This window comes from Bubalus kerabau, chromosome 3, assembly GCF_029407905.1.
Source record: "Bubalus kerabau isolate K-KA32 ecotype Philippines breed swamp buffalo chromosome 3, PCC_UOA_SB_1v2, whole genome shotgun sequence".
NCBI classification, from domain to species: Eukaryota; Metazoa; Chordata; class Mammalia; order Artiodactyla; family Bovidae; genus Bubalus; species Bubalus kerabau.
This window is the reverse complement of record NC_073626.1, coordinates 100,602,722-100,619,560: the sequence shown is the minus strand read 5'-3', so window position 1 is coordinate 100,619,560 and position 16,839 is coordinate 100,602,722. Positions and strand designations below refer to the sequence as shown.

General features: G+C 42.0%; 1 protein-coding gene across 9 annotated transcripts in view; it reads left to right on the top strand.

The window, feature by feature from the left end:
- LYPD6B (LY6/PLAUR domain containing 6B) overlaps positions 1–10,637 on the top strand; it is a 234,902-nt gene extending 224,265 nt beyond the window's left edge. For all 9 annotated transcript variants that reach the window (XM_055572623.1, XM_055572624.1, XM_055572622.1 and 6 more), the window contains 3 exons: positions 395–493; positions 4,417–4,547; positions 9,907–10,637. In XM_055572623.1, coding sequence (XP_055428598.1) covers positions 395–493; positions 4,417–4,547; positions 9,907–10,071 — 395 coding nt within the window. In that variant the 3' untranslated portion in view covers positions 10,072–10,637. The remainder of the gene's footprint in view (positions 1–394; positions 494–4,416; positions 4,548–9,906) is intronic.
- The last annotated feature ends 6,202 nt before the right edge of the window (positions 10,638–16,839 follow it).

Below are 16,839 nucleotides of genomic sequence, written 5' to 3'. Positions count from 1 at the left end.
GCAGAATTCAAGCTCAGGTTAATGACTCCAGTTCTTTTCAGGGCCAATAATATATCAAAGTATTGGTCCCAATACTACCACCATCTTTGCCCATCCACTCAACCTTTACTTATTCCCAAATTATAATAGAACAATACCATGGGTATTTCAAAGTGGCTCATGGAATCATCTGCAGAACTCTGTAGTGCATATTCATAGATGAAATAGTCAAAGAAAAGGGGATAAAGAAAATGCCCCAAAGTCTGGCAGTAAAGCCCAGCTTGACAGAAACAGAAATTGTAAGAATAATGATTTGCAAATTTTATTTGCTCTGGTAAAAGTTGCTAATTTTATTCCATATCTGATGTTTAAAAAATTTAACTATATTGTTTCCCTTTGCATTTTTTTTTTAAAGCTACACCATTTCCAAACAGCTTCAAGTGTTTTACCTGTGAAAATGCAGGGGATAATTATAACTGCAATCGATGGGCAGAAGATAAATGGTGCCCACAAAGTAAGTGTGCTGAGTTTGGAACTCTTTTTGTGACCAGACCTCATTTAGATCTCTCTCAACTGGCTCTGAGCAAAGGCATCTTATGTGATGAGATTAGCAAACCAGCAGGCTGGTGATGTTCTATAGAAATCAGAGAACTTTTGAAAAGACTATCCAGACATCAGACTAATCTGGGAGTACATGGAAACTGATGACATAGCCTCAATTTATACTTGTGTGTGCTTTGAGGAAGAATTTCTTAATTAATATTTACCAGTAAGAACAAATAGACCACAATGTTGACTAAGGCATTCTAAGAATGTCAGAAATGCTTGATGATACCTCTAGAAAAGTCCTACTTACTGTAAAGCAAAAGAAGGTTTCTGTCCTCTTGAGATACACTGATGCTTAAGTGATTCCTTTGTTTACTTGACAAACGTTTGAGCATCTCTTTAGTTTGTTTAGTTGTCTGGTAGATCCCAGTGTGTAATCCAGTACCTGGACCATATTAGGCGCTTAGTAAATATTGACAGAATGAATGGATGCCTTTGACTATGTAGTCAGGAAATCTCTGAGGAATCTACATTTGCACTAAGACTCGAATGACCAGAACAAATCAGCTCTGTGGAGATCTATAGGAAAAACATGTCAGTAAGAGGGAACAGCAAATGCAAGGGTAAGATTTGGCTTCTACAGTGAACAGGAAGGCTGGCTGGTGAGGCTTAGTGGAAGGGGGAGAAAGGATTTGATGGAGATAAGGACCAGGACATGCAGGATCTTCGTTTTGGTAAGAAGTTTAGATTTCATTGGAAATGTGTTGGGTGTTGAAGCTATAGAGTGCAAGATGCTAGGTATATTGTAAAATATTGCTCTGGCTTCTGTGTGCAGAATGAATGGTTGGGGACAAGAGAAGAAGCGGGCACCAAGTGGGCTCTTTCATTATATTTTCGGGCAGCAGAAGATGGTTTTAGACGAATATAGGGGGTGAGAAGTTGAATGACTTAGTACGGACAAACAAACTTGGATGCAAAGCAGACAGGATGCGCTGACAGAATTGAAAACCTCTACTTAGAACTATAAGGAAATCAGGCTGTTTGTATTTTAGGATACACTGTTTTTTTAGGTTTTCAGACGTGAAAGGCCAACAAAAACAAACTCTTCCAGACTTAGCAATTACCAGCTTTGATCTACTATTACTATGAATCTTTTGGAAGTTTCTGTATCACTTTATGGCAGTGAAAGAGCCCTGCCTCTTTCAGATAATGCCAGTGGTTGTGAGTGTGCTGTGCTCAGTCGTGTCCGACTCTTTGTGACTCCATGGACTGCAGCCCACCAGGCTGCTCTGTCCATGGGATTCTCCAGGCAAGAATACTGGAGTGGGTTGCTGTGCCAGCCTATGGGGGATCTTCCCCACCCCAGGATTGAACCCACGTCTCTTTCATCTCCTGCATTGGCAGGTAGGTTCTTTACCACTGAGCTACCTGGGAAGCCCTTGATGATGCCAATGGGTAGAGCCAATGGATGGTAACACTGGAGACCTCTATGGGCCTGAGAATCTTATGCTCTAAATTAGACAGATGACTATGACATTTGCATGGACAGTATTGTTCATTACTTCTTTTCAAGAATAATTATGAAGATTTTTTTTCTTAATGTTCTCTTCAGCTCTCAAGAGTGTGTGACTGTGCATGTATTCTTTTGGGGATTTGTTTCTACATTTTCACAGATGTTAATTTCAATGTTTGCCAGGTAGGCAGATGCCTCTCTTTATTAGCTTGTGTGAGAGGGCTGGTAAAATTCTTTAACTATTTGCTTTAAATTTCCCCGAGAACTGGGAGGGGGAAGGGTTTGGAACAGCAGTAGATTGGGGCATTGATGTCCAGCCTCTTTATGACTGTCGCCCATTCTTTTGAATTTTACCAAATGCTGTTCAAGAGAAGGAAGCAACCAAGGATGAGATGGTTAGACAGCATCACTGACTCAATGGACATGAGTTTGAAACAACTCTGGGAGATGGTGAAGGACCTGAAAGCCTGGTGTGCTGCAGTCCATGGGGTCGCAGAGAGTCGGACATGACTGAGTGATTGAACAACAACAAAACGCTGTTTCTACTAATTCTTTACATGTTCCAATTTGTAATTCATTAATCAAAGCCACTTTTAAGGGAACTTGCATGGGCATTTCTGGGTTTTAGAACTTTGTTGAAACATGGGAGCAAAAGAGGGATGCTGCAGTTTTCTGCCTCCAAGAAAATGTCAGGGAGGGGAGATTGGGGTCTTCCCTATCCACCCTGAAAACCTGACTCATAGAGAGATGGACACGAGATGACCCTCCATTCCAGCGTGTGTGAGTGTACACCAGCCAAGCCCGCAAAACAATAATAGTCTGGAGTTCTGAGGCTGTAACTGCTTACCTTTCAGCTTGTCATTGTCAAGGGGAGTGAGAGTCAGCCATTTCTTGGGACAAACAGGCCTGTGGCTGCTGTTCCTTGTCATCTCAGGTTTCCTTTATGGCTCTGCTGCTGCCATCAGCCAGTGGCGTTAAAAGAGAGTCTCTAGGTAACAAAACATGACAAGAATGACACGTCTTATTTTGTTTACCCCGGTTCTTACTCTGACTTTGTAGGGCTGCTTTAGGCTGTGTGACAGACTCTGAACACATGCACCTACCAGTTTTCGATTTTTTGTCTGGAGTACAAATTGGAATGCCTTTCAGAACATGGAGTGGTTCTCTCTCCTTCTGAGTCCCAGCCAGCTGCTCTTGTAGAGGTGCTCTGCTGACACTCAGCTCGATGCTGAGTGTTCAGAGAGGCACAGTTGTGTGCTGGTGGAGAGCCCAAACCCTGGAAAACCACCTCCACCAGAATCTCATCTTCCATCACTTTCTACCCATGTGACTGTGAGCCTCAGGGTTTTATCCGTGAAATGAGGATATTACTATGACTTGTCTTGGCCTGTGGTGAGGACTGAATGAGTGAATGCATATTAGAAGAGTGCCTGGTTGGTGGTACACACTTAATGTGCCTTTGCTGTTGCTAACATGAAAGCTTACCACAAGTCTATCCAAATGCCAGTGCACTTACCCTTTTGCTAAGAAGAAAGGAAGCTCAAAGGCTGTCACGTGGCTTGTTCACCTGTGACAGAGGCAGCTCTCTAAGTCCTGTCTTCTCAACTTTAGTCCAGTTTTCCTCCTCCCTGCCCCTACTTTTTGGCAACTGCTGCTTTAGTCCCTTCTCAGTAAACTAAGAAGCATTTCATTGGCCTGAGATATCTAGAATATGAGGCACAGAACTAAGTAGAATGTCCCAGAAGAGTGAGTGAAATCGGTTTCTTGAGAGAACTCTTGAGAAATAAAATGTGAATGGTTAAAGGTAACTTTGTATGAAAATGAACTAGCCAAGCAGAGGAGGACAGAGAAGGTAAGAGAGAACTAAAGAGGAAGAGAAAATACAGAAATACTTTGGGGAAAAATCACACACGTTGGGAGGGTTAGAGCCTGAAGAACTAGATGAGTAAGGAAAGTGCCTTGGCGTGTAAGTCGAAGCACCTGCTTTCACTGCAGTTTGCCACATGGCCTATTAGTATATAAAGAAACAATGAAACAGGAAGAGCTATGGCCCACTTCCTTTTTACATTTTTCATTGTATTTTAGAGTTACAGAACATGCGCTTCAGAGGGAGAGAGAAAGACACTGCCACTTTCTTATGAGCAGACCTGGAGTTTTGATGAAAGTCTTGTTCAGTTTTTTTCTCAGCTTTACCTTGCACCAAAGGATAACTGCCCGTTTGTATTCATTTTAAAAATACACATACTTCAGAAGCTAGTACCTATTCAGAAAAACCACCTAGAAACTTGAATTCACCCCCATTAAATTTCTTGCCTAGAAACTTAAGGATCATCCTGAATTTTAATCATTTCTGAATTGATTTTTTCCCCCCTGCCTAGATACACAATACTGTTTGACAGTACATCACTTTACCAGTCATGGAAGAAGTATATCCATCACCAAAAAATGTGCCTCCAGGAGCGAATGTCATCTTGTTGGCTGCCACCACAGCCAAGATTCTGAACACACGGTAAGGAGTGTGTGTGTAAAGTTATTGTCTGAAAGTTTCTTGATGGTTGGTTGTATATAGAGGCAGGATGGATAAATAGTATGTCAAAGGTGTATACTTTGAGAGACTCCCTTACACTGATACAATGGAGATGAAAGAAGGTGAAGACTTTCTGTCCATCAAACAGTATCATTACTAAAAATAAATGACAATTCTCAGACTCCAGAGGCGCTAGGGTCTTGACCTTGGACTTTGGGTGAGTTGCCTGAAGTAAGCTCTGGAATTCCATGAGTAAACCATCCCTGCATGAAAGGATGACCAGTGCTACAGAGCCCAACTTATGTATTTTGTTTACGGCCAGAAATCACCAAGAATGCTACACAGAGGAAAATGGTGACACCTTTTATAAAGAAAACCTTGTCTTACTGCTTCTGCTTAGATGAAGTGAGAGTCTGAAAGATTAATCCCAGCTTATTATGATGAACTACAGGTAACATTTTAGATCAATTGGTTGCTTCAGTTTTCTCATTCTACCATTTTAAATGAGCATTTGACTCTTTTATATGCCTGGAATCCCGAAATGTTTGAGAAAAAAATTAATCTCATGAGATCTTAGAATTCAGTTTAGCCTATACATACATAAAGTGGTCCTGACACCAGTGGCTTTTTTATTTTTAAACTTTACATAATTGTATTAGTTTTGCCAAATATCAAAATGAATCCACCACAGGTATACATGTGTTCCCCACCCTGAACCAAAGTGTTATTTTAGTATAGTTGATTTACAACGTTGTATTAATTTCTGCTGTAGAACAAAGTGATTCAGTTATACTTTGTCATATTCTTTTCCATTATGGTTTATCACAGAATACTGAATAGAGTTCCCTGTGCTACACAGTAGGACCTTCTTATTTATCCATCATATATATAATAGTTTGCATCTATCTCAAATTCCCAGTCCTTCCTTCTCCTACCCCCTTGGCAACCACTAGTCTGTTTTCTATGTCTGTGACTCTGTTTTGTAGATAAGTTCTGGTGCTGACCACTAGTGGCTTTTAGCTCTGGCTTCACAGGAGAATTTCCTGGGGAGCTTTTTATAGCTCTGGTAAAGGGGTAGCCAGAGAAGGCAGTGGCACCCCACTCCAGTGTTCTTGCCTGGAGAATCCCAGGGACGGGGGAGCCTAGTGGGCTGCCATCTATGGGGTTGCACAGAGTCGGACACGACTGAAGTGACTTAGCAGCAGCAAGGGGGTAGCGGTGGGCAGACTCAGACTGACTGAAACAGAACTTCAGAGTGAGGTCCTGGGCATCAGGATTTTTTTGGTAAGCTTCCTCAGGGTGATTCTGATGTGCAACCAAGATTGAGAACCACTGAGATAGATAATTTATCTTACATGGCCCTTCTGGAAGCCAGTTGATGTAGATACTTTATCCTGAAAGCCTCTGTGAATGTCTGGGTTTATCAGGTGGAGGTGTTGTACCAGGTATTATGACAAGAGCATGCTTCTCTTGAGACAACCTTGTGCTGTGAGAGAGCTAACATTTTTCACCAGTTAGCAAGCCAGTGTCACTATCAAGATAGGGATGAGGCATTAGTATAGACAAGAGAGTCATAATTATCCCCTAACAAGGAAAATCAATGACTAATCCACAAGGTTCCTAGCTTTCCTTTTTGTTCCCGTGTTTCCCCTTGCAAACCTTCAGAAGATTTGTTGACTCCATTAAACAGTCTTACTCCATTTGCCTTTCTCTTGCTTATGCTTGGGTTGATGTAGATAAATCTCAGTTCAAGTGAAAAGACTCTCAAGATGGTTTTTACTTTGAGGTCAGTTGTGGGGAAGGGTGCCCAAGGGCCTGGATGACTCATAGATCAAAAACCTCTCAAGATGGTTTTTACTTTGAGGTCAGTTGTGGGGAAGGGTGCCCAAGGGCCTGGATGACTCATAGATCAAAAACCAACTCAGTTCTGTCCTCAGAGCAGTTTCTAACCTCCTGATGTTTGCGCTTCAGTTACTGTCTCACTTAAGAGACACCCCCCAAGCCAGAACTGCCCAGCCAAGCCCGTCCTAAATTCTTGAAAAGTTCCACTTAGAAAAATTACAGTATGAAAATTTACCTAGTAGGAGACAAGATGGTGGAGTAGAGGATGTGAGCTCACCTTTTCTTATGAAAATCCCAAAAGCACAGGTAAAAGCTGAACAAGCATAGACAAAACATGCTGGAACCTACCAAAAAAGATATCCTACACCCAAAGACAGAGACACAACGAGATGGTAGAAGAGGTGCAATCATGGTAAAATCAAATCCCATACTGGCCACATGGGCAATCCAAACTGAAAAATTATTAGAGACGTTCTCCCACAAGAGTGAAAGTTCTGAGCCCCACATCAGGCTCCCCTGCCTGGCAAGGGGAGTTTGGCAATGGAGGAGGCGCCCCCAGAGAATCACTGGCCCCTTTGAAGGCCAGGGCTTCCCTAATGGCTCGTTGGTAAAGAATCTGCCTGCAAAGCAGGAGACCCAGGTTCGATCCCTGGGTTGGGAAGATCCACTAGAGGAGAGCATGGCAACCCACTCCAGTACTCTTGCCTGGAGAAGTCCGTGGATAGAGGAACCTGGCAGGCTACAGCCCATAGGGCAGCACAGAGTTGGACACAACTGCAGCAACTAAGCAGCAGCAGTGGAGTTTTAGTTTGTCTTAGGAATTCCACTGGACTGGGGGAAAAAGAAACTCTTCCCCTGCAGGGCACACAGACGGTCTTGTGTGCACTAGAACCCAGGGAAAAAAGCAGGGACCTCTTACGGGCCTGAGCCAGACCTACCTACTGGTTTTGGAGGGTCTCCAGCCTAGGCAGGGTGTGTGTGTGGGACACTGGCAGTGGTGGTTCTGGAGAGTACTCACTGGCATGAGCCCTCTGGAAGGTCACCAGATCAGAGAGAAATTAAAAGCACAATCCCATTTACCATCAGATCAAAAAGAATAAAAATACCTAGAAATAAACCTACCCAGGAGGCAAAGGACTTGTACTCTAAAACTATAAGATACTGATGAAAGAAATTGAAGAGGACACAAACGGATGGAAAGATATACCATGTTCTTGAATAAGAAGAATCAGTGTTGTCAAAGTGACTCTACTACCCAAGGTAATATACAGCCTCAGTGCAATACCTATCAAATTACCAATGGCATTTTTCACAAAACTAGAACAAAAAATTTATTGTGTATGGAGACACAAAAGGCCCTGAATAGCCAAAGCAATTCTGAGATAGAAAAGCTGAAGGAATCAGACTCCCCAGCTTTGGACTACACTGCTACAAAACTACAGTAATCAAAACAGTATGATACTGGCACAGAGCCAGAAATATAGACCCCATGAAAAACCTAGAAATAACAAGAGAGCCCAGAAATCAACCCATGTACTCATGGTCAATTAATCTACAACAAAGGAAGTGAGAATATACAATGGAGAAAAGACAGTTTCTTCAAAAAGTGGTGCTGGGATAACTGGTTGGTCACTCACATGTAAAATCATGAAATTAGAATATTTTTTAACACCACACACAAAAATAAGCTCAAAATGGATTAAAGACCTAAAAGTAAGATTGGATACTATAAAACTTTTAGAGGAAAACATAGGAAGAACACTTTTTTTTTTTTTAGGAAGAACACTCTTGAACACAAATCACAGCAGTATCTTTTTGGATCAATCTTTAGAGTAATGGAAACAACAAAAAAAAACCCCAAATGGGACCTAATAAAACAAAAGCTTTTGTACAATAAAGGAAATCATAAACAAAATGAAAAGATAACCCACAGAATAGGAGAAAATATTTGTAAGTGAAGCAATCAACAAGGGATTACTCTGAAAAATATACAGACAGCTAATGCAGCTCAATATATATATAAAAATAACACACAATCAAAAAATGGGAAGAAGATCTAAATAGACATTTCTCTGAAGAAGACATATAGATGGCCAAGAGGCACGTGAAGAGGTGCTCATTACTAATTATCAGAGCAATGCAAATCAAAACTATAAGTTATCACCTCATACCAGTCAGAATGGCCATCATCAAAAAGTCTACAAACAATGAAGGCTGGAGAAGGGGAGAAAAGGGAACCCTCCTATACTGTGGGAATGTAAATTGGTCCAGCCACATGGAGAACATTATGGAGGTTCCTTAAAAAAAGCTAAAAATAGAGCTTCCATATGATTCAGCAGTCCCACTCCTGGGCACATATCCAGAGGAAACCGTGGTTTGAAAGGGTATGTGCACCCCAGTGTTCATCGCAGCACTGTTTACAATAGCCAGGACATGGAAGCAACCTAGATGTCCATCAACAGAGGAATGGATAAAGATGTGGCATATATATATATATATATATACACACACACACACACTGGAATATTTGACACTAAAAAAAAAAAGATACGATGCCATTTGCAGCAATATGGCTGGACCTAGAGATCATCATACTAAATGAAATAACTCACAGAGAAAAACAAATATATGATATCACATATGTAGAACCTAAAAAAAAATTGATACAAATGAAGTTATTTACAAAACAGACTATGAAAACTTATGGTTACCAAAGTGGAAAGATGGAGGGAAAAATGGAAGTTTGGGGCTGACGTATACACACTACTATACTTTATTAGTAGATAGCCTACAAGGATTTACAGTATAGAATAGGGAACTCTGGTCAATATTCTGTAATAACCTATACATGGAAAAAAATTACATGTATAATTGAATCACTTTGTGCTACCTGAAACCAACACAACATTGTTATTCAACTATACTCCAATATAAAATAAATATTTTTAAAGAAAACTTACCTGTTTAAATATTCAGACATATTCTTAGTGGCTGCATAATATTAAAATGTTTGTAGCTATAATTCATCTACTTCCCTATTGAGAATACTAGACAGCTTTTAATATTTCTCTAGTCTAAATAAAAACCCACATAATATTTGTGGTGCACATTACTAGATTGATTTATATAAAGTTCTTGATAAAGATTACCAAATTACTCCCCAGAAAGACTGAAGCAATTATAGTCTGAGTAACAGTGTTTGAGAACTATGTCCTGGACCCAAGCTCGCATACTTTTTGGAAATCTTTGTTAATTTGTTAGGCTAAAAATTATATTTTCAAATTTATAATTTTTAGTCTCAAACAGTAAACTTTTAAAAAATAAGATAGCTTTTTTCTCTTGTAAGTTATTACTCTTTTGAAAAATTTTGCATTTAAATAAAAATTAATATACTCAGATAAAAAAATTCTGTCCTCAGAGCTGGAGGTTTTTCTTTGACCCTCCCCTCTTCTTCCCATTATTCACTGGCTCTTCCCCTCTCCTCTTCCTTTTGTAACAGGAGTGTAGGTCTTGCTGTGAGGGGATGATCTGCAATGTTGAGTTACCCACCAACCACACGAATGCGGTCTTCGCTGTGATGCATGCTCAGAGGACGTCTGGCAGCGGTGCCCCTGCGCTCTACCTACCCGTGCTGGCCTGGGCCTTCGTGCTCCCGTTGATATAAGGCCACCTTCCTGGGAGAGGCAGAGACCAGTCCTCTGAAGCACAAGCTAACAACTGTAAAATGGCGAACTTTGAAGACCAATCTCTTCAAGATTGAAGGATGTGCATTGGACCTCACAGCAGAAGCCAGCTGTTATGCTTAGCTCAGATGCTCCTGCAGGAGGCCACAAGAAAGGGGACTTGGCAGGGACTGAGTGATTATGTAGCTGTTAAGTTTCTTGATCAAAAGGGGGCTGCATTTTGTCTCTTCTGCAAGGAGGGTCCTGCCAGCATGTACCACAGGCAGGTTCAGCAGCCTGTGTTGTCCCCGCCAGACCAGACCTTTGGGGGAAAGAACTCTGACCTGATTGACTCCTTCAGGGCTGCTGGAACAGACCCTCTCGATTCTGTGATTGGCTGAGAGCATCTCTGTGAAATCTAATCCTTCCCTCAAGAGAAAGCAGTTTCCCCACTGAGGGTGAAGTAATGAGAAACCCCACTATAGGAAGGAAACTTCCAGTTGAACTAATATGAAACCTATTTGCTAATTGTGGGGGGAAATAAAGCTTTTAAGTTATAAGTGTAGAATGCATGCTTATGTGTTTCTTGGCTGATGTGGAGACCTCAGATGAAACACATTAACGAGTGTCATAAAGGAGGCCAACTGAAGTTGATCACGCACCACAGGGGCTATCTTCTGGCTTAAAGTATGCAAGTCTATGCCAAGGTGACTTAATTTTTTCTTTGGGGGAAAGAACCCTTCTAAGGATGCCAAATGCAAAATTAGTGAACTGAGAAGGTGAGGAGACCTCCCTGGGCAAGGAGGGTGATACCTTATCACGTGATAGATCCTCAGAAGTAGCAGTTTAGGGACTTCCCTGGTGGTCCAGTGGTCAAGACTCTGTGCTCCACTGCAGGGGCCATGGGTTCCATCCCTGGTTAGGGAACTAAAATCCTACATGCTGAGCAGCATGGCGAAAAATTAAAAAAAGAAAAAAGCAGCTTAAAGACAGAGAAACTGGCAACAGTGTCCCTCTCCCAGTCAACCTGTCTCAAGGGGAGGACCATCAAGAGAAACTTTCTAAATCCATGCTAAAATGTCTGGTCCCCTGTCTTCTCTTTCGTTCTTATAACACAGTCCTAGACTTTCCAAGGAGCAACTTCTGTTTCTAGAATCCTAATTTCTCGCCTTTACACTTTGGAGTGACCTTTAAACACTCTGCCTTTATATGTATAGTGAGAAGTTAGTGGAGCGTTTGTTGTTTTGTTTCTCAGTAGAGCATCTACCGTTAGAATGCTGAGTGCCCCGTAGAATCCACTAATGATGGTGTCCTTGCCACACTGGCTCATCCATGACGGGGGTTGGCCATGGATCAAATACATCCCACCACTCTTAGTCTGCCCAACTCTACTAACAAATATTCTGTTGCCCTGGTGTCTTCAACTCAAACATGTATCCTCACAGTGCTGGAGGCTGGGAGATCAAGATCAAGGTGCCAGCAGATCTACTGTCTAGGGAGAGCCCTCTTCAGGATTTGCAGACTGGCCTTTTCATACATGCTCAGGACAAAGGGTGAAGAGTGAGCATAAGGATTCTAATCGCATTTATGAGGCCTCCACCTGAATGACCTAGCATCCCCCAGAGGCCCTACACCCAAATACCATCACATTGCGGCTTTAGGCTTCAACATGTGAATTTGGACTTCCCTGATGGCTCAGACAAGTAAAGAACCTGCCTGCAATGCAGGAGACCTGGCTTCAATCCCTGGGTCAGCAAGATCCCCTGAAGAAGGGAATGGGAACCCACTCCAGTATTCTTGCCTAGAGCATTTCATGGACAGAGGAGCCTGGCGGGCTACAGTCCATGGGATTGCAAAGAGTCAAACATGACTACCACCACATGAATTTGGGGGAGAAACAAATATTCAGTCCGTAGCAACACCCCTAACCACACATATTCACTTACATGTTGTCTACAGGCTTCCTTCTTGCTACAACACCAAGGATGAGTAGAGGCAGCCGAGAGCACATGGCCTGTGAAGTCTGGAAGGTCTGCTAGCGTGCAGGAACAGTGTGCTGACCCCTAACCTCTGAAATGGCAGAAGTACATTGGGAAAAATCTGCTTGCTGTCCACGGGCTGTGGTGCTCATGGCGGTGACTTGGCCTCTGCCGTTGTTTACCAGATCACTTTCCTTATGTGCATCCATGAAGTTTTCTTCTTCATTTTGTTTGTTTGTTCTATTCCTTTGATTCAGCCTCTTAGTAGTTATGTGCTATTGTCAGGTGCTGAGCTGTATATGTTTCTTCTCGACCCTGATGCATTGGGAGTGTCTCATCTTAAAGCTCTTTACCTTCCAATAAAACAGGGAGGAGACAGATGTCATTACCTCCCTGTCTCTGGCCAAACCAGAGACTCACCTGGAAGTAGCAGTTTTGAAGTCTAATGTAGATTTATCTTGCCTTTCACTCAGCACCTTGAGGTATTTGAATTTTCATAGCTAAGCTTGTTTGAAATTAATTATATATGACTTCGGTTGGAACATTTTAAGAGCATCTTTGGTGGGTGTCTTTTTATTCCCCAGGGTTTCTTTTGTCTGTGAAGTTGATGAATTGTCTGGTAAAAAAAACCATTAGCAGACAGTACTTCTTTTTCTTCTGTCTAGATTAATGAATTTTCCTTTGTGTTTATTTTTCTTTCCCAAGGAAACATCTTAATTTTCTCTTCTTCACCCCACATATGTTTTCATAGATTGCCCTCTTAACCACCTCTCCTCTGAGCATTTAAAATAGTTATCCTGAGCCAGAGAGAGAACACGCAGAGGAAACAAACTGCAAAGACAGCCAAGTGAATAGGGTGCCAGATTTACAAATAAAAGCATCAGATGTCCCATCAAATTGGAATTTCAGATAATTTTTTAGTGTAAGTTATTCATGAACTCGTAAGTCTGGCTCATCTGAGGCAATGTTTTCAAGTCCTTGTAATCAGAATTTTCTGGCCAACTTCAAAATAAGACAAATTCTAAGGGCCTCCTGGAGATGTTGACTCAGGAGATGGGTTGGAGCCGATGCCTAATCCCAATAATTAGATGTTAAATAAGCAGCTCCCAGATGACTGTGATGCTAGGTGTGTTACCCTTGATCTGAGAGGTTTACTCCTTCTTCAGAAGCCCAGTCCTTGGTCACATAATAAGTGCTAATGAATAATAAACCTGGGTTGGAGTTGTGGTTCTCAGTGTGGTCTCTGGACCAGCAGCATAGGCATCACCCAGGAATTTGTTAGAAATTCAAATACTCAGCCTCCATTCCAGACCTACTGAATCAGAAATGCCAAGGGGTCAATTTGGGTTTTAATAAGGTTTCCAGGTGCTTCTGATGCACACACTAGTTCAAGAACCACTGGACCAGAGAAGTGCTTCCTAAATGTCTTCGTAAATAGGTCCTTGGTGGGGGCATGAAAATTACTCAGGGAGTTTATATTTAAAGAAGAAAACTGGACTCACAGACCGCAAATCCAGAAAGTCAGATTCTTTTTGTGAGAGTTGAATCAGAAAATCTGTATTTTCAGTAAACTCCTCATGTGATCCTGATACACAGCCACTTTTGGAGCCACTGGAGAATAAGAGATGGGGGTGATGTTAGTGAACAGAAGCCCAAAACCTTTAACACTTGACCTTGAAATCCCTATGCATTATAAATGGACTCTATGTGGGGTCTCCAATGTAATTGTTTTAAAACTAGAATCCAAGAATCTAATCAGAGTCCATTTGCATGATTTTTTTAGTCCATTACATAGTGACCTAGAATGGCCAAGTGATCCAGACCTCAGATTAATTTCATTTGCCCCCTAATGAATAAGAAGATGAAGAGTACCTTGTCAAAATGTCCTGTGAGAACTGGGGTAGTGGAGGCAGGAAAGGAGAATATGTAGATTTGTTCTTATAAAAAAGACAGGGGGATTAGCTATGAATACGAGGAAAGTATGGGGGAATGACGTGTCAAAGTTCCATTTTGAATATAACTACATTCTAGAATAAATCTTGAGTTCCTGTCCATCATTCACTTTCTGAAAAGAAAAAAAAAAAAAAAGTTGTACAGAACACATCTTTTCCCTGCTGTGTCTAAACTCTCCCTAAATCCAAACCTGACTGAGGTTAGCAGCCAGAAATTACAGGCATTGTCCTCTGTACAGTGTGCATTCTGCTGTGTCACGTGCTGTGTAAAACACATCTCATAAGAAAAGAGAAAGAGGTGGGTTGGTTTCTCTTTCTCACTGGGAGAGGACTTAAAAGCTGTGCAAAGCATGAAATGAGCAGCATGAACCAGCATGGACTTGGAAAGTGAGGTGTGGTGTGGAATTGGGAAATATTTTACAATTGAGAAATTACCCTTATGCACAATTTCTGTGATGTGTCAATTGCCATCTTATAAAATTCTGCTCTGACCTTTGAATCCTATGCATTTTATTTTTCACCTCATTGTTTGTCACCGACTCTGATTTGTGGAGGGTTTCACTGTGATTCTGGATATGTGTGTGTGTTGTGGGTGGGGAGGAGGCGGGCAAAGCACACCAGAGGACAGAGGTGACTAGTGGATGCATGGAGGTGACAGAACTGGAGAACAAATGGCTGTTGTCATGTAATTTGAGTCTGCCTTTAGCCGTAGCTCCTTGGCTGTGTACCTGAAACAGTCTAGCATCTTTCTGGTATCACACACCTCCCACTTCTCCTTTGGCCTTCATAGTTCTACTTCCTTCCCTGCCTTCTTCCCTCATTGCCTTGGCCTCTTCTATTAGATGCTGAGGCTAGAAGCTGAACTACATAGGGGGTTAATCCAGGATGTGAGCTACTCAGAGTGTAGGCTGTGAAAAATATGGCTTTCATAGCTTGATCCCAGGAATACTATTCAAGGAGCCTGGGAATCTGCAGTTTGAACAAGCATCTACCTGGTCGTGATTCTGGTACTGGGAGTCCTTAGGGCATCATCTTTAGAAACAATAATGCAAGGCCTCAGTAAAGGCTGTAGAGGCTCAAGAGCATCTACCACATAACTCCTAAACCTCCATTTCTGCACTTTTTTGGTCTATGAAAATTGGTCCCAGGGAAAGGGCTAGGATAAGCTGGCAGACACTCTGGCTTGGCAGACCTGCCCTAGGTGGATGGTCCTGGGTTCAGTTCAGCTGCTCAGTTGTATCCAACTTTTTGTGACCCCATGGACCGCAGCATGTGGGCATCCCTGTCCATCACCACGTCCCAGAGCCTACTCAAACTCATGTCCATTGTGTCGGTGAGGCCATCCAACAATCTCATCCTCTGTCGTCCCCTTCTCCTCCTGCCTTCTATCTTTCCCAGCATCAGTGTCTCTTCCAATGAGTCAGTTCTTCACATCAGGTGGCCAAAGTATTGGAGTTTCAGCTTTAGCATCAGTCCTTCCAATGATTCCCTTTGGATCTCCTTGCAGTCCAAGGGACTCTCAAGAGTCTTCTCCAACACCACAATTCAAAAGCATCAATTCTTCAGTGCTCATCTTTTTTGATAGTCCAATTCTCACATCCATACATGATTACTGGAAAAATCATAGCTTTGACTAGATAGACATTTGTTGGCAAAATAATGTCTCTGCTTTTTAATATGCTGTCTAGGTTGGTCATAGCTTTTCTTCCAAGGAGGAAGTGTCTTTTAATTTCATGGCTGCAATCACCATCTTCTGTGATTTTGGAGCCCCCAAAATAAAATCTCTCACTGTTTCCATATCTATTTGCCATGAAGTGATGGGACCAGATGCCATGTTCTTAGTTTTCTGAATGTTGAGTTTTAAGCCAACTTTTTCACTCTCCTCTTTCACTTTCATCAAGAGGCTCTTTAGTTCTTCACTTTCTGACAGAAGGGTGGTATCATCTGCATATCTGAGGTTACTGATATTTCTCCTGGCAATCTTGATTCCAGCCTGTGCTTCATCCAGCCCAGCATTTTTCATGATGTGCTCTGCATTTAAGTTAAATAAGCAGGGTGACAATATACAGCCTTGATGTACTCCTTTCCCGATTTGGAACCAGTCTGTTGTTTCATGTCCAGTTCTAACTGTTGCTTCTTGACCTGCATATAGGTTTCTCAAGAAGCAGGTCAGGTGGTCTGGTATTCCCATCTCTTGAAGAATTTTCCACAGTTTGTTGTGATCCATACAGTCAAAGGCTTTGGCATAGCCAATAAAGCAGAAGTAGATGTTTTTCTGGAACTCTCTTGCTTTTTTGATGATCCAACAGATGTTGGCAATTTGATCTCTGGTTCTTCTGGGTTTTCTAAAACCAGCTTGAACATCTGGAAGTTCATGGTTCACATACTGTTGAAGCCTCGCTTGGAGAATTTTGAGCATTACTTTGCTAGGTCCTGGGGAGGCCTAGAAAATTGGGAGCTCCAGGAAACCAGGGTCTCTTTCAGCCAAGCAGGATGTCCAGGGTTATGACCACTAACTGGACTCCCTATGAGTCATGGCTGAGTGAGTATAGTAAAAGCAATACAAAGTCAAGGGCAAGGCAAACTTATTCACAGGGGCTAAGCAGAGAAGAAATACCAACCCAATTCAAGTATTCTTTAGAGGAGGATAAGCAACAGGAGTCAAACAGGTCCTGGAGACAGACCCTATCTAGGTTGTTGAGGGTCCCCGAAGACAGTAGTACTTTTTAGAGAGTGATGTATCCATCAGGATAACTTCAACTACAAATAACAGAGAGGCCCAATGCAATTGGCATAAATTTGTTGGCTCATACAACCAGAAGTCCAGAGGGAGAGTGGG